The 20,201-nt window shown below is 25.9% G+C and overlaps 3 protein-coding genes and 1 long non-coding RNA gene across 8 annotated transcripts; 3 read left to right on the top strand and 1 right to left on the bottom strand.

The window, feature by feature from the left end:
• Positions 1-1,604: 1,604 nt before the first annotated feature.
• Positions 1,605-6,810, bottom strand: LOC123272345 (choline-phosphate cytidylyltransferase A-like). 2 transcript variants are annotated; one of them, XM_044739040.1, is made up of 9 exons: positions 6,633-6,810; positions 5,893-6,014; positions 5,538-5,646; positions 4,602-4,718; positions 4,372-4,523; positions 4,035-4,256; positions 3,774-3,941; positions 3,307-3,428; positions 1,605-1,833 (listed from the first exon to the last, which is right to left on the bottom strand). In XM_044739040.1, exons 2-9 carry the CDS (start codon positions 5,968-5,970, stop codon positions 1,728-1,730), a joined length of 1,074 nt encoding a protein of 357 aa, XP_044594975.1. In that variant the 5' UTR covers positions 5,971-6,014; positions 6,633-6,810; the 3' UTR covers positions 1,605-1,727. The 2 variants fall into 2 exon arrangements, with proteins under 2 accessions (XP_044594975.1, XP_044594976.1); XM_044739041.1 differs by having other exon boundaries at positions 6,642-6,810.
• Positions 6,811-6,871: 61 nt separating this feature from the next.
• On the top strand, positions 6,872-8,612 carry LOC123272347. Its single transcript, XR_006511062.1, has 3 exons — positions 6,872-7,275; positions 7,412-7,483; positions 8,571-8,612. It is a non-coding gene; the product is annotated as an uncharacterized LOC123272347 (long non-coding RNA).
• A 101-nt stretch (positions 8,613-8,713) lies between these two features.
• On the top strand, positions 8,714-11,983 carry LOC123272346 (surfeit locus protein 4 homolog). Of its 3 annotated transcripts, XM_044739043.1 has the most exons (5): positions 8,945-9,066; positions 9,209-9,468; positions 9,504-9,525; positions 9,717-10,391; positions 11,447-11,983. In XM_044739043.1, the coding sequence occupies exons 3-5, from the start codon at positions 9,523-9,525 to the stop codon at positions 11,531-11,533; spliced, it is 765 nt and encodes a 254-aa protein (XP_044594978.1). In that variant the 5' UTR covers positions 8,945-9,066; positions 9,209-9,468; positions 9,504-9,522; the 3' UTR covers positions 11,534-11,983. The 3 variants fall into 3 exon arrangements, with proteins under 3 accessions (XP_044594977.1, XP_044594978.1, XP_044594979.1); XM_044739042.1 differs by lacking the exons at positions 9,209-9,468; positions 9,504-9,525 and adding an exon at positions 8,714-8,841 and having other exon boundaries at positions 8,917-9,066; XM_044739044.1 differs by lacking the exon at positions 9,504-9,525 and having other exon boundaries at positions 9,209-9,391.
• Positions 11,984-13,109: 1,126 nt separating this feature from the next.
• On the top strand, positions 13,110-19,134 carry LOC123272344 (rab-like protein 6). Of its 2 annotated transcripts, XR_006511060.1 has the most exons (4): positions 13,110-13,433; positions 13,747-13,928; positions 15,787-17,856; positions 18,959-19,134. XR_006511060.1 is itself a non-coding variant. In XM_044739039.1 (3 exons), exons 2-3 carry the CDS (start codon positions 13,802-13,804, stop codon positions 17,700-17,702), a joined length of 2,043 nt encoding a protein of 680 aa, XP_044594974.1. In that variant the 5' UTR covers positions 13,110-13,433; positions 13,747-13,801; the 3' UTR covers positions 17,703-18,107. The 2 variants fall into 2 exon arrangements, 1 of the variants encoding a protein (XP_044594974.1); XM_044739039.1 differs by lacking the exon at positions 18,959-19,134 and having other exon boundaries at positions 15,787-18,107.
• Positions 19,135-20,201: the final 1,067 nt, after the last annotated feature.

Genomic DNA, 20,201 nt, shown 5'->3' with positions numbered 1-20,201 from the left:
TTAAACATGAAAATAAAATATAAAATATAATGCTAAAGTTGGCCGACGTTTTTAATTCTTTAATAATTAAATTAGAACAAAAAAATATTTTTTTTAAATTGCACTTACAGTTTTTGAAGTTTTTTACAAGTCAAAATTTTTTTTTTATTATTCTGTAATCATTTTTTCAATAAAAAAACATTCTAAAAATTTTTAAATGTTGGCTAACTTAATTTTCATAAATAAATATAACCGACATTTTTAAATATTTACAATTTATTTAATTAAAAAATTTCACATGAAGAAAATTTTAAAAATTATACTTTAAATTTTTTAAAAATATTTCTTTTATTTCTAATTTAATTTAAAAAAAAATTATTGAATGTCGGCTAATTTTAGTATCATAATTTAAACTTAAACTAAAACCAATGTGACATGAATCACTAATATGGGATTTGTCATGATTTATAAATATATCTTGGGCATTAAATAATAAATTTTATTAATTTATGTTAAAAACAACCATTCACATATTTATATAGATATTAATATTAATTTATTCATTTACGTAGAGCTGAGAAGTAACGAAGATACACATCAACAAAACAATATTTACATTTAAACACATCACAATATGCTGTTCATAATATTTTTGGATCATTTTTCAAAAATATACATATATAATAATTTATTTTTGAATATTTTTTTTTTTTTTTTTTTTTTTTTTTGTTAAATGTAGACTAATATTTTTTTAACTTTTTATAATAATAGTATACTAATGAAGAAATAAAGTTTGATTCATTTTATGAATTTTAAAAAAATCGACAGCGATTATTTAATTTTTTTCATAAAAAATGTACATGCTATATATTGTATGGGGCGCTTAATTACTAGTTGAAATAATTTATAGGCACCAATGGTTAATTATGGCCCTTTTATCACGATGACATTTATCAACTGATTTTTATTATAAATCATAATTAATCTATTTATTAATTGGGCCATTGATTAAGCTTCTAGTATATTTTTTTTTATACTATATAATAATATTTTAAGCTGCCTTTATTTCTATACTTGATCAGTAAATAAAAAATAATTAAAAATAAAAAAAATTAATAAAAATAGTAGTAATAATTATAATAAAAAATGAACAATTCGGTGCATTAACGATTCTATAGGAGAGGAGCAGTGTAAATAACCTTATCAATGGACAATTATAGCAAAAATAAATATTTGTATATATGTATGTCATTTCTTTCGCTTGCGAAACACTTATTCACGCGCACAATAAATTATATTAATAGATTATAATTAATTATATTTAATTCATTCGCTGGATTGCATAAAAATAACGAGTTTTAATATAAATTAATTGTGACAATAAAATTGATCTTTTTTTTTGTATACATTACCAAAATATTCAATCTTGATGTGTTTAATTTAAAAATAATAATTATTTCTTACCTTTGTTGTTTTAATTTAATTATCAATTAACGCAATAACAAGTGACTAGGTCATTTAATCTTGCAATTGCATTTAAATTCAATACTAACTTTATAAGGCATTAATTAATTAATTGCAACCTAATTGTGTAGATTTTTTTAAGTAAATAAATCACACGTCAATTTAGTAAACAAATCTATTATGTCTAGACCATTAATTTAGTCTAATTATTAATTAATTACAATTATTAAAGATGTTGAGATAAATATATCGAAAGTTAAATAATAATAAATAAAAGTCATAAACTATTTGGAATGTGAATTTATTTCTTCGTCATCACTGTAATCATCACTCAAATAGTGATTACTATTATTTGGAAAATCGTAGCGACCAGTTTTCTTTGGTGGTGGACTGTAAAAATAAATTTATAAATTATAAATAATTAATCTTTTCATTTATTATTAAAAGGGGGTATTCTAGTCTAGAAGCATAGAATTTCAGGTAATTTTCATATATACATATATACATATGCATTTTCATATATTTTTCATATATACATATATATAAATATATGAAAAATTGATGTGGGTACTCAAATGAAAGGTCTCGATGAGTGTAACATCGGGATGAGCTTATATCTTTAAAAATGTCAATAGTTAAAAAAGTACGCTGCAATTTAAGATAATTAAGAAACTACCTTGTATATTATGAACTATTGATATTTTTAAAGATATAAGCTCACCCTGGCATTACACTCATCGAAACCTTTCATTTGAGTACCCACATGCATTTTGATATATTTTTCATATATATTTATATATAATATATATAAATATATAAAATATATGAAAAATCGATGTGGGTACTCAAATGAAAGGTCTAGATGAGTGTAATGTCAAGATGAGCTTATATCTTTAAAAATGTCAAGAATTCACAAGATATCTATTAAATTGCACTGTACTTTCTTAAACATTGACGTTTTTAAAGATATAAGGTCATCCCGATGTTACACTCATCAAGAGCTTTCATTTGAATACCCACATGCATTTTTATATATATTTCATATATACATATATATAATATATATAAATAAATGAAAAATTGATGTGGGTACTTAAATGAAAGGTCTCGATGAGTGTAACATCGGAACGAGCTTATATCTTTAAAAATGTCAATAGTTCACAAGATGCAAGGTCATTCCTTAATTATGTATCTAGAGATAGAGTATTTTTGAATGCAGCCTAAATACTTATCATCATAAAGTGATTATTGTTGAGAATGATATGACAACTTGAAACAGCACACCTCCAAGTCAAGACTTTTCCAACGATACCAAATTTAATCATAAAAACCCATTTTATCATATAAATACACTGGCCACAAACTTTTGCTTATTCTCTTAATAATCTAGAGTAATGTCGCTATGATTGGAACTACGGTCATCCCCAAATTTCAATTTTTACTATTTTAAAAAAATTCGAAGTAAAAAAAAGTGGTAAAAAAAATTTTTTTTTTCAGACACTCCATTTCGTGAAAAATTTTTTTTCAACTTTTCCGTAGTTTCAACTATAGCGCCATTACTCTAGATTAATAATCTTTTTTATTAACATTTTTTAAATCATGGGTATAGTCACGTGCCAATTTTTTGAGACCCCCCCTCACTTTATCAGCTGCTAATTTTTTGGATTTTCAACTTTTTTTATTTTATTATTTTTTTCTGTATTCTTATAATGTTAACAAATCAATTATAAAAAAATATATAGCAAAAATATTGATTGCTTTTTTTTTACGGCACTTCAAAAATTACCTGAAATTTTATGCTTCTAGACCAGAACATACCTCCTTAATAATAAATATTTATGAAGCTAAAAAAAAAAAAATTACCTGACTTGATCATCGTCATTATTACTACTACTGCTCCCATTTGGACTACCCGCTCGTTTAGGACTTGCTGGTGGTGAAAGCGCTTGCATCAAACGACCTTTACTTTCGTTCCAAATCGTCGACTGTAAATAAATTAATCAATCAGTTTAAAACAAAAATCAAATACATTTATTTATTTTAAGTTAATCCTATCATAGATTTTACGAATAAAGAAATGAATGAGATTGATGAATTATTTTTTATTCAAAGAAACATATAAAATACTTAGAACAAATTTGGATAAATAAATAAATAAATAAATAGGTAGAGATAAAAGATTAATGATTAATAGATTTTATCACTTGAGTTGAATTTGTTAAGATATGAAAGATTCCACTTGTAAGACAGGATTTACAATGAGCCACTCCAATGATAAAAAGAGATAGAATGAAAAATAAAAAAGAAAAAAAAAATTTTTTGGTACAGACCAGTCGACCCTCTCGACCAAATAGTAATAAAAAAGCGTCTATAAAATCACGAGATTTTTCTTCCCACTTGCTAATCATATCCATCCGCTTCTCTTCAATGTTTTCCATCACTCGTTTTCCCTTGTCTTTTAAATCATCGAATTTATTTTGTAATCTGAATTTTTTTTCCTGAATAATGTAAATAATTATTGGTATTATTTGAACATATATTAAAAAATTAATTAATACACATATTTATCAATTTAATTAATGATAACTTACACTAAGAAACGAGACGTTCAATTCCTTGGCACTGTAACCTCGAGCTAAATTTCTTCTAACATAAATATCATAATCTTTGACAATTCTAGCAACAATATCTGATGTAGAGACACCCTCAGTTCTTTGAGTAGCTGCAAACATTCCTTTAGCTTTTATCCAACCATACACATCGTCAGCCTCGTCAGTTGAATACGGGATGTCGTCGTGCGCTACGAAGTCTATCTGAAAAATTTTTATTTTAAATTTAATATTTAATATTAAATTAAAATTACGATAATAATGTAATCAAGTATGATAATAAATGGATATTATTTTATGAGTTATATATTATTAATACCTTGTGTTTGGCTAGATATTCTTCATCCAGCTCCCATGGAGCGTCTCGCACTAGTTCATCGACGTAACGGCAATGCCGTACTGCTTCATATCTCTCATCATCGGTCATAACAGTGCGACCTTTTTTCTCGTGAGTCAATTCGTCATTGCAAACTAAAATTTAATTAAGTGACTGTTATCAATTAATTAAATTAAAAATAAATCAACTGAAAATTGGAACAAACATCTTACCACCGACGATCAAATAAACATTTGGGAAAAGATTTTTTGCCTGCATTAGCTGACGAGCGTGGCCTTGATGGAACAAATCGTAAATTCCGTCTGCGTAAACTCGAACCCGTCTAGGCGCTAAAATAAATATTTTATTAATGATATCTTATATTAATCTATTAAATTCGACTTGTAAATTCGAAATAAATAAAATTTTGCTTTATTAAGTGATGACTTTCGTTAAATTGGATTGTACTTTTTTAACTATTGACATTTTTGAAGATATAAGCTCATCCTGATGTTACACTCATCAAGAGCTTTCTTTTGAGTACCCACATGCATTTTTGATATATTTTTCATATATACATATATATAATATATATATAAATATATGAAAAATGGATGTGGGTACTCTAATGAAAGGTCTTTATGAGTGTAACATTGGAACGAGCTTATATCTTTAAAAATGTCAATAGTTCACGAGATACAAGGTAATTTATTAATTATTTTAAATTGTACTGTACTTTCTTAACTATTAACATTTTTAAGGATCTAAGCTCATCCCGATGTTACAATCATCAAGAGCTTTCATTTGAGTACCCACACGCATTTTTGATATATTTTTCATATATACATATATATAATATATATAAATATATGAAAAATTGATGTGGGTACTTGAATGAAAGGTTTCGATGAGTGTAACATCGGGATGAGCTTATATCTATAAAAATGTCAATAGTTCACAAGATACAAGTTAATTTCTTAATTATGTTTCTAGAGATAAAGTATTTTCGAATGCAGCCTAAATACTTATCATCATAAATTGACTATTGGTGAGAATGATATGAAATTATGGAAAGGTACAACTCCAGGTCAAGACTTTTCCAACGATACCAAATTTACTGGCCACTAAATTTTGCTCATTCTCTTAATAATATAGATAATTAAACAAACCTTTCCCGCTCTTTGCCATTTTTATGTCGATTTTTTTAGTGTAGTCGCAAGCTTCTAACTCCGCGATGGCTTCCGGGTCATCGCTGAATGGTGCTTCTCGATATATTGACTGCAATTTTATAATTTAATGAATAAAAATTTATCATAAACTGATTACTTATTTTCTACATAATGTTTCTAAATAATGTTCAACCAGCACTCGAATGTTCTGATAAACTTTTTATGCTACATGAAGTAATAATGAATGATTAGTCAACTGTGTTATGACTTATGACAAGCAACAACGGAAACATTTAATGTTTTATTATCGCATTACATTACTATTTATAAATATTATCCATGCAAATATATTTACCGGGAATACAACAGGAGAATCGTCCCGCGATCCAAGAGATGCATGATCTCCATTTTCATGATTATTTTCAAAATTCATTTCAAATATTATTTTTTCTTCTTATTGATTCAAATTTTCGCTATCTGTAATAGAAGCAAATTTAAGTTTATTTTTCAATTAGTCACGTACATTTTTATCAACCGATGTGTCATATTTCATCATATACATGGCATGAATTTTGATAGATAAATATTTACTAATTAATAATGAAAATAAAGTTAGCCATCTAAAAATTTGATTTTTTTTTATTAAAGAATTATTGCAAAAAAAATTTTTCAAAAATTTCAAGTGCAATTTTTTAATTATAAATTAATAAATTAAGCAAAATAAAAAAATAAAAAATGTCGGCTAACTTTATTATTATAATTAATGAAATTAAAAATTGGTCTCACCGATTTATAAATTAATATAAATAAAATAAAATAATTTTTTTTTATTTTTAAAATATCCAACAGGATAAGTATAATTATCTAAAACAATATTTCGAGTCAAATTGTGACAATTAAAATAAAATATTGACGTGTGAAAAGTAACGTCGTAAAATTAAAAACAAATGAAGACGTTTTATAAACAATTATTAATTAATTAATATTGACATATGACTGTCTAATAAAAATAAATGACTCTAAGTAATTAAAAAAATATACCAAGTTTATAAAATTGTGACACGTCTTTAAAAAAGCCGGAACACAATGACATACCACACAAACCTACGATTCCACATGCCCAGTTGACCTAGCTACTACTCCAACTGGCTTTCAAATGCTCACCCACGCACTTTTTAACTATTACACTACAATATATTTATATATATGATATACTTATGTATGTATACTAAAGTAGGAAAAATTAAATTGACACAAAAACCGGTCAAGTTATTAATAAATAAATAAATAAAAAATTAAATTACAAATGGTAAACAATTGTTTAACCTAAAATAATAAATTAATTTAATAAATAATAATAAAATTAATTTAAAATCACAGTTACTGACTTATTGGTAGATACTGACTAAAGACCAAAGCCGATACGTATAAACGCAACTATATTGTACTTATATTATCGTACGATATAAGCAAGTGAAATAGTAAAACCGAACTGTATAAATTGTCGAGTTTAGCTGGTTCTCTCTTTACTTGTGCCGACAAGTACATTCAGATAAGTAGGGGTACAACGTAGAACCAGGGCCGTAACATTTGCAATATAAAGCACCAATTAATATATATGTTAAATTGATGATTGCAATTTAAATTGATTTATTTATAAAATTGTCAACTACTACCACCAGAGCTTGTAAGAATGAAGTCTCTCATTCAAAATTACTATTTGAATTGTTAATCACAGGTAAATCTAATAGTAAAAATATGGTAATTCCAGTTACGAGAAATAGCCAATGTAATCTAATGAGAATTAGTATAGTAATGCTAATCAGCTTTGAATAAATTATTTTTTTTTATACGCAATAATTATTATATTTTAGATAACGCACTTTCCCGGTAATTATCACTGGAATGCCAATCGACGTAACATCGGATGATCCGCGACGTCACGTGTACGTTTAGCTTAAATTATTTTTTTTTATTGATACTAAAAATAGATAAATCATACCGATGATGATGATGATGATGATCAATTATATTTTGGTGTATTTAAATAATTAATTTTGTTATTGCATTGTCTTGGATTTTTCAGTGTGATGAAAGACTTAATTTAATTTCAATGAAGAAATATAAGTTAAATTACTTGCAGCGGACTTTATTTCAAATAAAAAATTATTTTAAGCAGTTGCAGCGTAAAAACTAAAAAAAAAATGATGAAAATTAATTTAGCATATATTTAATGATTTTTAAAATTTTATAACTAATAAATTATGGCAAAAAAAATTGACATGTAGAAATTGCAAAAAATAAAAAAATTAATTTAGCATTTATTCAATAATTTTTAAAATTTTATAACAAATTATGGCAAAAAAATTAGAAAAAAAAGACGTAGAAACTGTAAAAACTAAAAAAAAAAATGATAAAAATTAATTTAGCATTTATTTAATAATTTTAAAAATTTTATAACAAATAAATTATGGCAAAAAAAATTAGAAAAAAAATTGACATGTAGAAATTGTAAAAAATAAATAATGCAATTTTTTAAAAATAAGATTTTGGAACAAATTTTGTTGATTATAAAATTAAAAAATTAAGTAACTGCTAAGTTTAATGATGAAAATTAAGTTAGTCGACTTTTAATAATTTTTAAAATATTTTTTTATTGAAAAAAAAATAAAAAAAAATTTTATTTGTAAAAAACTTGAAAAACTTTAAGTGCAATTTTTAAAAAATATTTTTTTAATTTTAATTTAATGATAAAAAAACATCAAAAAATTAAAAACGTCGGCTAACTTTAGTATTCTACTTAAATGTTATAAAAAAATGTTGAATTTAACATTTTTTAATCGAATTATTTTTTGCAATAAAATTTTTTTCTTCAAACACAAAACTTGCTTGTCTAGTATTTCTAGTACCGTTGAAATAATTAACCGGATCGAAGTGTATTAATGTCCAAGGTTATATTAATTATTTATTGTATTATATATTTTTAATCACGACATATATTAATTATTTATTAATTTTTTTTTTATCTTCCAGAGTGCAGTATTGATTTAAATTTTGAAAAAAATGGCGGGAAATTAAAAAATTAAAAAATATCAATTAAATAAAAATAACAATAAACATTAATAATAAGTTAACAAGTGATAAAAAATGAAGTACTAAATAAAAGATATTTGAATAAAAAATATTTTGGCGGGTGACACGTGAACCGGAAGCTACGACATGCGTGTAAAATTGCGCAGTATATCTCCACATCATACTCGAAAAATATCTTTTGGAGGCTCTTTGAGCACACACATACAAACAAGTAAGCTTGATTAAAAGTAATACAGATAAATAGTACTTAGTGTATGAATTAAAAAATTGTGTTTAATTTTTATAGGTGGCTATACGGGTAAGAGCTAGCTGTGGTTCTTTGCGTGCGTGTATGCGACGTGTGGTGTGTGGATGGGTTCTTTTTTTTCATTTTTAAAAAAGCACGATGGAGATTCAACACGAATTAGTTTCTAAAGCCGAGGAGGTTGCCGATCAGGTAATTATTTAAATAAATAATCACAATAATATATTGTTTGCTGATGAATAATTAAACAAAGAGCTCTGGTATAAATAACGTTATTTTAACTGGTGAGTTATCAACACATGAGTGATCGTATGTATTTTTTCCTGTGGGACAGGTGTGTTTCTCCTGTCAACGTCATCGTGACCAGACAATATAATACAACTAAAACATATTTAAGCTCAGCATATTTTTATCAGCATCTGTGGCTCATTTATACACCAGTGATTTAATTGTGAATTATAATAATGTGCCAAGTGCAATTTACCAGTCACTAATTTAGCAGTCTAACTGTCTGCAGGTTATGATTTTAATTTACGCTGTCTAATCTGATCTTCACCTACATTTGTTTATATCAAGACTGTTGTTTAAATACTTATAATAAAATAATAATAATAATAATAATAATAATAATAATAATAATAAACAATAATGGTACTCCAATTACAAATAATTATTAAAAAATAATAAAACGCAACTGTCCACGTAATCACTTATCGTGATAACATATTTTAAAAAATAGATAATAAATATTTGAAAAAAAAATCATCAATGTTAATTCCGACATTAATATTTAGATTAATAAATATAAAATAAAAAAGCTAATAGAATAATTTTAATTGCAGGTAATTCGCAATGGAAAACATGTGCTCCCAACCCTTGCACGGCTTTGTCTCATTGCCACGTTTCTTGAAGACGGCTTACGAATGTGGTTCCAGTGGAGCGAGCAAAGAGAATACATGGACATGACATGGAACTGTGGAAAGTTTCTGGCAACTTTGTTCGTCTTGATAAATTTAATTGGCCAACTGGGAGGCTGTGTGATGGTAATTGGAAGATTTAAGGTATCTATTGCCTGTGGTGCCCTGTTTTTCATAGTCGTACTCCAGACGCTCGCCTACAACATACTGTGGGATATACAATTTTTATTCCGCAACCTGGCACTTATTGGGGCATTGCTCCTGGTACTTGCTGAATCACGTGTTGAAGGAAGATCTTTGTTCGCTGGGGTGCCTACCCTCGGGGAGAACAAACCTAAAAATTATTTACAGCTGGCTGGTCGTATTCTTTTGGCATTTATGTTTGTAACGTTGATACGTTTTGAAATATCATTCATGCAAATTACGCAGGATATTATTGGAGGTATTTTGATGGTATTTGTTACTGTTGGATACAAAACAAAGCTCAGTGCCTTGTTGCTTGTTTTGATGCTCTCGGCGTTAAATATGTATCATAATGCATGGTGGACTATCCCCGACCACAGGCCACTCAGAGATTTCCTAAAATACGATTTCTTCCAGGTAATTTTCTTCTTTTTTTATATTATTTCGCGTTTCAGATGCCATAAGGGCGTATACCCGCAAAATGTTCCGGTGAAAAGCTGTAAGGGCGTATTAAAAATTTGGTAATCAAAAAAAAATAAACCGGAAGAAAATTTTTAAATTATGAAAAATTCATATTTCATTAAAATTATTGTAAAATAAAAAAAAAAATAATAATAATAATAATAATTTAATAAATCTGAAATAATATGAATTTTTCATAACTTTAAAATTTTTTCCGGGTCTATTTTTTCTGGGTTTAAAAAATTTTTTGAACTTTGAATTTTTTCGGGAATCGAACTGTTTCATCCGAAATGTGTAAAAACGCAAGAAAAAAATTTTATACGCTCTTATGGCTCCCGGGATTTACCTCGGATGCCATAAGGGCGTATAATAAAAATTCAATTTATTTTTCTGTCCAAAAAAATTTTTAGTATGAAGAAAATTTTTTTTTTGCATTTCTTCACATTTTATGAAAAAATACGTCGATTCCGAAAAAAAAATTTTTTTTACGCCCTTAGAACAAGATGACACTGGATATCATTCCAGATTATACTCAGCGATATCTGTGAAAAAAAATTTCAGATAGTAGCTAGTATAATGCAGATTATACTGAGTGATATCTGGATTATACTCATTGTTATCTGGATTATACTCATTGTAATCTGGATTATACTAGCTACTATCTGAATTTTTTTTTTTTCACCACAGAATATCACTAAGTATAATCTGTGATTATATCCAGTGTCATCTTGTTCTTTCCGTGTGTTAAAAAATATTTTTTTTAAATTGCACTTAAAGTTTTTTAAATTTTTTTGAAAATGAAAATTTTTTATTTTTCTGTAATAATTTTTTGACATTAAAATTAGCAGTCGCTTTGTCATTTTTTAATTTTTCTCCCAACTAAAAATTTTTTTTCGACTTAGAAAAAAAAATAAAATTTTTATTATACGCCCTTAAGGCATCTGTAACGCGATATTATTTATGCTAATTTGTTTTAACGATAAAAAAAAATTAATAATATTTTATTACAGACTTTATCTGTCGTTGGAGGACTTTTGATGATTGTATCACTCGGTCCAGGTGGTGTGTCGATGGACGAACATAAAAAGCAATGGTAGATGTCTTCTAAATTAGATTATAATTATATTAATCTTAAAAAAGAACTCATCCTTGGACGTTGATCATATGTTTCTGTCCACTATTTTAAACTTGACACGTAAATCCTCGGATATAAATTAATTTTATACTGTATACTAAATTTAAATCTGATATTCTATTATCGTGGATTCAATACATCGGCCGGGATATAAATAATAATAATAAAAATCTAAGTAAATAATTTTATTAATATAAACTTCATGAGGTGTGTAAAAATTTTTAAAATAATTGCTGGAAAAAATTTGTAAGTTTTTAGATGTGGCTGTTGGGTAATGAGAGTAAATAATAATAATTAAATGCAACTTAAGACTTATTTATACAACATATTAATAAGGATGGTATTGTAAATATTACAGTGAGCAATTATCATTGTACTTGGAAATACATTTTTTTTTGGTTAATATTTTTAATTATTAATTACTAATTGCTATTTTATTTCATTGACCTAAATGTTTCAAATTCGTTGACTGATTTGTTAAAATAAATATCTGTTATTGTAATTAAAAGTATCCACTTTGTAATATCCGAATTTAATAATTTTTTGTAATTTAAAATTATTGTCAGTTAATTATCCAACTATTAATTAAAATTTTATTTATGTAGTTAATCTTTTATTATTTAAAATTAATCAAAATTAAATTAGCTGACATTTAAAAATTTTTATAATTTATTTTATTGAAAAGTAATTTTTAAAAAATATTCAGAAAATTTTAAAAATTAGACGTGGAATTTTTTAAAAATAGTTTTTTAGTTCTAATTTTTAATTAATAAAGAAAATCAAAAATTTTTCAGTGTCAGCTAATTTAATTTTCATTAAAATTGCATAATAATAAAGTTAGCCGGCGTTTTTAATTTTTTGATTTTTTTTTCAATAATTAAATTAGAACAAAAAATTATTTTTAAAAAATTGCACTTTTAGTTTTTCAAGTTTTTTACAAATAAAATTTTTTTTTTTATTTTTTTATAATAATTTTTAATGACATTACAGTTAGCAGTCACTTAACAATTTTTTTATTTTATTTATCAAAAAAATTTGTTCTAAAAAATTGCATTTTTTATTTTTTAAAATTTCTACATGTCAATTTTTCTTTCTAATTTTTTTTTGCCATAATTTATTTGCTATAAAATTTTTAAAATTATTAAATATCTGCTAGATTAATTTTCATTAATTTTTTTAATAAAAAAAAATTCTTAAAAATTTTTAGATAACGGCTAACTTAATTTTCATTAAAATTACATAATAATAAAGTTAGCCGACGTTTTTAATTTTTAAATTTTTTTTTCAATTAAATTAGAACAAAAAAATTTATTTTCAGTTTTACAAGTGAAATATTTTATTTCATTTTTTTATAATAATTTTTTATGACATTTATGTTAGCAGTTACTTAACATTTTTTTAATTTCATTTTTTAAAAAAAATTATTTTTAAAAAATTGCATTTTTATTTTTAAAAATTTCTACATGTCAATTTTTTTTGCCATAATTTATTTGCTATAAAATTTTTAAAATTATCAAATATCTGCTAGAATAATTTTTATTAATTTTTTCAATAAAAAAAAATTCTAAAAATTGTTAAATGTCGGCTAATTTAATTTTCACTAAAATTACACCACGTGGATAACATCTATTTATCTATTGACAAATAAATAGTAAGACCAGTGGCGCCCTTTTGAATTTAATTCAATCCTCCACACTACTGGCAGCGGAACAGCTGTTTCGTGTCAATTGCACTTGCTTGTTCACTTTACGTGTCATCTTATTGTTAACTGTATATTGTATATATAAGATGGCTTAGCAAGTGATTATTTATACACACATATATATATGGGGATATATTTTTTATATTTAATAAATATCACAGTAAGTCGCTTCAGTCATTTTTATAAATTTGTTTACACTATCATTTTTTACTGTCTTTATTTTTACTTGATATTTTTTTTTTAATATTTATATTTATATTTTGTAAACTTATCATTTTTAAATATAATAAATAAAAATTATGATAATAACACATTTTTTTTTTCTTCTCATAATTTAATCCAATAAATGTCTCAGTGAATAAAGGATTTGAGGTTAACGGAGCTTGACAATTAATAGATCAAAGTTTAAATAAAATTAACTTCTATTGAGTGTTTAAAAATAAAATTATTAAGTTATTTATTTATCTATTCAGGTAGTTACATTACATGCGGTGAAGATAACTATCAAGTTCTTGAGAACTTGCTAAAATGTTGTCAGCGTTCAAAAGATTGGCTGGTAAGCACGATGGGGTTGTTAACACATCACCTAGACCTGCTCATCAATCAATGCCAACGACATTGCAGAGAAAATTTTCTAAAGGAGTCCAATATAACAGTAATAAATAATTATTTATCAATAATACCGAATAGATTATGACACTCAAGTTGATAATACTAAAGTTAGCAGTCACTTAACAATTTTTTAATTTTATCTAACAAAAAAATTTTCTCCAAAAAATTATTTTTGAAAAATTGCATTTATAGTTTTTTTTTTTAATTTCTACGTCAATTTTTTTTTTTCTAATTTATTTTTAGCCATAATTTATTTATTGTCAAATTTTTGAATATTTGCTACATTAATTTTCACTAAAGTTAGCCGCCTTTTTTAATAATTAAATTAGAACAGAAAATAATTTTTTAAAAATTACACACAGTTTTTCAAGTTTTTTACAAATGATTTTTTTTTTATTTTTTTGCAATAATTTTTTCAACAAAAAAATTCTAAATGTAACGTTCCTATTAAATTTATATTTTATTAAATTTTTAATTTAAAAATTTTAACTGCTTCGATGTGAGTTTTAAGATGCAAAGTTGTCAATTTTATTAATTATTATAATTCTTTTGTAAGGTAAAAGACTCAGTTATTGACACTGGCCTAGTTGATTGACACTTGCAATTTTATTCTAATTAAAAAAGTAAAATGTTCTCAAAAAACCAATTATCTTAAAATTTATAACTCAAAAATTATATTTATTAATTTATTAGAGTCGATTTGTTTTATTTAATTAAAATAAAAATGCAAGCGTCAATAACTAGTTCAGTGTCAATAACTGGGTCTTTTACCTTACTCTGGATGCTAATCCAGAGCAGTCAGCCCGAGCTAGCCAGCCAATAAACATCTTCGGCTCCGGACTTATGTCCCGAGATGGACTAACTCTATCTATTTGTCAAAGTTTTCTTATAATATATCTCATTAATCGGAATTGATATTATTGATTTATTTAAACCCTATAAAATCTTAAAAATTTAAGAGAGAGCTAAGCAACAGGCCTACTTGGGGTCTATTGACACCTTAATAAGGCCAACCTGGAATTTAAAAATATTAAAATCTTATCCTGGAAAATCCAGAATGTGACATAAAAATTTTTAGATATCGGCTAACTTAATTTTCATCTGAAGTTATGACATTAAAGTTAGCTGTCACTTGAAAAATTTTTAATTTTATTTAACAATTAAACTAATTCTAAAAAATTATTTTAAAAAAATTGCATTTTTAATTTTTTTAAATTTCTACAAGTTAATTTTTTTTCTTATTTTTTTTTTGCCATAATTTATTTGTTTACAAAAGTTCTAAAAATTATTAAATATCTGCTAAATTAATTTTCATTCTGAAGTTGTCAGATCTTAAAAATTTTTTTTAGAATTTTATAGCAATTATATTATAAAAAAATTTAATTAAAAAGTTTCACATGTAAAAATTAATAAAAATTGTAAGTGAAAATTTTTAGAAGCATTTTTTTATTGCAATTAATTTGTTAAAAAAATTTTTTAAATTTACAACTGACGGCTAACTTTAGTATCATAATAAATTTAAATGAAAATTAAGTTAGCCGACATTTAAAAATTCTTAGAATTTTTTTTTATTCAAAAAATTATTACAAAAAACTAAGAAAAAAAGAATTTCATTTGTAAAAAACTTGAAAAACTTTAAGTGCAATTTTAAAAAAATATTTGTTTGGTCCAATTGAATAAATGGAAAAAGATAATTTAATTAATATTAATTTATTGCGTTTAATAGGATACATCAATCCTTATTATAATATTGAAGATAGGTAATGTTTGACCAAGTAATAAATTATTTAGAGTAAGAAAAAAATTTTGATTATGAAAAAAAATTAGAAATGTCGGCTAACTTTAGTATTATTAATTAAAAAAAAAAAATCAGCTAATAAAAATACTTATTTAATTTCCAGTGAAAATAATCATCAAGGGTGATAGAAATGTTGGTAAAACATGTTTATTCCATAGACTGCAGGGCCAAAAATTTACAGAAGAATACATTCCAACGGAAGAAATCCAAGTAACAAGCATACAATGGAACTATAAAACCACAGACGATGTCGTGAAAGTAGAAGTGTGGGACGTAGTTGACCGTGGAAGGCGTAGGCGAAAGTTAGACGGCTTAAAAATGGACAACGCTCCATCAGACGCGATTATCGAAGAGCCAGCACTCGACGCAGAATTCCTAGACGTCTACAAGGGGACCAACGGCGTGATCGTGATGCTGGACGTCACAAAATCCTGGACATTTGACTACGTGCAGCGTGAGCTGCCCAAAATTCCCGATCACATCCCCGTAATAGTCCTCGGGAATCATTGCGACATGTCTCACCACCGTACAGTCACCGCGGATCGCGTAACTTATTTTATCGATTCTCTGACTGAAAGAACCGCTCAAGTGCGTTACGCCGAGTCTTCGATGCGTAATGGTTTCGGATTAAAATTGCTGCACAAATTTTTCAACCTTCCATTCCTGCAGCTGCAACGCGAGACACTGTTGAAGCAACTTGAGACGAATGAAGAAGAAACCCAGCTTACTAGTCAGGAGTTGGATTTGTTTCAAGAGAGCGACGACGCTGATTACGATAAATTTTTGGACAATCTTGTAAATCGGCGACGTGCTGTCGCTGAATCTGTATCAGCAAACATTCTAGTCCCAAATGTAACGTCATCATTGAGCACACACCACGCATTGTCTTCCAGTAATAGTAATAATAATTTTAACGATGTTAGAAGATCTAATTCAATGCCTGGACCGATTGGTGGTGGTACTCCTATTCCTGTTAAATCTTTTGAGGCCAAAGTAATACCAAAAAAAGAAACCAAGACGGATTATAATGGGAAAAATTTATCTTCTGTAAAACCAGATTCAATTTCTGATGATAGAAAAGAAAAACAGCAAAATTTTGTCGCTAAAATTCTTGCTGGTGGAAAAAAAGATGATGTTCCAACAATAACAACAATAAATTTAACTAATGCAGCTAATAATAAAAATTCTTCTCCGCTAGCAAGCGTTGAAGACTTTGTTCCGGATGATGGAATGTTAGATAGGTCTTTTTTGGACGACAATAATCAGTCACCTCAAAAAACTCAGGCTAGTAGTAATGTAGTTGATACAGATAGTGAGACAGAGACTGCTAACCCACTTGTTGCTGGGTATGAAGACGATCTTTCGTCGGCTGATGACGATCATTCCGTTCCTGTAGAACCAAGACTTGCTGAGAATCCTTTGAGCAAGTCTAAAAAGCGAGATCGTGATGCTGGTTCTTTAATTGAGGATAAAAAAATAATTCCTTCGGAAAAACGCGACTCGATATCGTCCAGTGAAGAGCTCCAGATCTCAAATGGAGATTTTGGGTCGCTGGATCACCAGGATGGAAATTCAGACAGGTTTAATAGTTGGTTGAGTCGGGACTCCAAGTGGCGGCAGAGCCCCGAGGGTGGCGAAGATGTTAGTAGCACTGGAACCAGAAAAGATAAATTGGATGTCAGTGATAAGAGTCTAGATGTCAGTGTTACTAGTTCTAATGTCCATTTGGAGCTGCTGGATAATTCGAGCGTTAGGCAAAATTATGCTTATGCTAATTCTAATTCTAATAGTCCGGTGATGAAGGAGAAGAAGAAGAGGGATAAGGGCGAGGATAAAGAGAAGAGGAAGAAGAAGAAAAGTAAAGATAAGAGCAAGGATAAGGATAAGGGGGATAAGACCGAGAGGAGGAAGAAACGATCGCAGAGAAAGGATGAGGATGAGGGGAAGGATGAGCTTGAAGAGTTTTTAAATGGACCTGCTTCGCGACCATCTATTGATATGGCTTATGAAGCTTTGTAAGGAAAAGATTTAAAAGCTTCGACTTCCAGTTATAAAGTTGTTTATAAAATAGCTTGTGTTGTTTATGCCATGGTCTATAATCGATTATTAAATTATTGTAATGACTTATTGACGGATGAACCCTCGATTAAGTTACTCGAGATAAACAATAATAATGATAATTAATCCCGGAAATAATAGACAAAATGATTTTAAAGTTATGAAAAATTTATATTATTTTATTATAATTATTATAAAATAAAAATAAAAATAATAATAATTAATAATAAAGAAGATAAACAAATCGCGTACCTAATTCCAAAATGGCGTATTACAGCAGTTTGATAGTGTTTCATGCCAAAAGGACGTATGAAAAAATTTTTTTTGCCATTCTTTTTAGAATCGCTCGAAACATAAAGATCTGTATAAAAAAAAAATCAAGATTTTTCATAATTTCGAACAACAGTCTTCAAAATTGTCCGGAGAAAGTTTATGAAAAAAATAATTTTGAAAAAGTCAACATTTTTGATAGTAGTAAATTAAAATTTTCATCATTTTAGACAAAAAGCATATAAAGAATTTTTTCGCGTACTAAAATTTTCATATTTTTTATAAATTTCCTTCTTTCTCGTTGCGTAAGATTGTAGTTAAAATCCATAATATGTATATATAGAATGAAAAACACTTTATTATAAGTAAAAAATTATTAACTAATCGTTAAAAAATTTTTTGAGCTGGTAGAGCATTTGGCGCGTAACTAAAAGATCCAGGTTCGAGTCCTGGTCTGGGCTGTCCGAATTATTTTTTCACTTACCAAAAAAAGTTACACTGAGTAAAAAAATTATATCTTTACACATTCTCAAACAAAAATTGTCAAAATAAAATTTTAATTGTTGAATTTTCACCTAGATTTTCTCTGATGGTATGAGACTTCATACCGATAAAATATTATGGTGAACAAACAATAATGAAAAATTAGTCATTCTTCAAGAATCGGATCGGGTATTTGGCTTATAATAATTACTATCTTTGTTTATCCTCTTTATTAATTAAAATTACCGATCTATAAAGTCATATATTAAACACAATAATAATATTTTTTTTTCGTAAAAAAAAATACAGCGATCATTCTGGGGGTGTTTGTTTTTCAGGAAAATTGTAGGCGTAATATAATTATTATTATTATAATTTTTATTTTATAATAATTTTAATGAAATAATATGAATTTTTCATAACGTAAAAATTTTTTCCAAGTCTATTTTTTCCGATTACCAATGATAATACATAAAAGATTTACAGTTTTGATGAGAATATTGAGCGGAATTAATTAACCGATTTTTAACTTGGCTGTTTATTCCAGTTAATAACAACTTATTCCAATAAATGATCTTCAAAATACAATAAATCGTTAAACAGTTAATAAAATTTTAATAAATACAATTTATATATAAATATATATATACGCTCTGTGAGCATAAATTTATATAGTATTTATAGTCAAAATTTTATTATTTTATATTTGTATTTTTGTGAGAAATTAATTGTATGATATTTTATAATATCGTTTCACAAGGGACTTTAATAACCGATCGTGTAATTGTATTTATAAAGATTATTATTAATATTATTTATAAAAAATAATTGATGATGATTATTATAAATTATAGGTAATTTATAAATTTAAAATTGCTAATTATTGAATCATTTTATCACTTGTATGTAAACGTTCAAATGCTTTAAGTAATAAATGTATATTTATAATTGAATTATTTTTATTTCACTGTAATTACATATTCTTAATAACAGAGTGGTGAAATTCATGAAATTATGGAATTAAAATTAGTAAAAAGGTAATGTAAAATTTAAATAATTTCTAGAAATTTTTTAACTAGTAAATTTTGACGAAAAAATTTTGTTTGAAAAAAACTGTCTTAAGAAGCTCTAAAAATTTATAAATTCAATTTTTAACTTCCCGCTAAGAAAATTGAAAATTTTTTTTTAATAATTTTCTAGACCTAGTTTATAATTAGATAAAATTCGAAAAATTCTCTGCCAATTTTCATGTCATAAAAAAACTTATCTAAAAAAAAAATTTACTTCAGAAGCTCGAAAAAATTTATAAATTAAATTTTTTTTAAATAATTCTCTAGCCCTAGTTTATTAAAAAAAAAAAAACAAAAGAAAAGAAAAAATTTAACATGTAGAAAATTTGAAAAATTTTGAGTGCGATTTTTTGAAAACATTTTTTTATTGATTAAAAAATCAAAAATTTTTAAATATCTGCTAATTTTAGTATTATGTTAAATTATGACATTAAATTGAGCTGTTACTTTAACAATTTTTTAGTTTTCTTTATCTAACAAATTTGCTCCAATAAATTATTTTTAAAAATTTCTACATGTCAATTTTTGTAAATAATTTATTTGTTACAAAAATTGTTAAATATTTATGAAAATTAATTTAGCAGACACTTGATAATTTTGAAAATTTTTTTGACAAATAAATTATGGCAAAAAAAAT

Source organism: Cotesia glomerata, linkage group LG10 (genome assembly GCF_020080835.1).
Source record: "Cotesia glomerata isolate CgM1 linkage group LG10, MPM_Cglom_v2.3, whole genome shotgun sequence".
Classification (NCBI taxonomy): Eukaryota; Metazoa; Arthropoda; class Insecta; order Hymenoptera; family Braconidae; genus Cotesia; species Cotesia glomerata.
The sequence above is the reverse complement of the archived record's forward strand: the minus strand, read 5'-3'. Positions and strand labels throughout refer to the sequence as shown.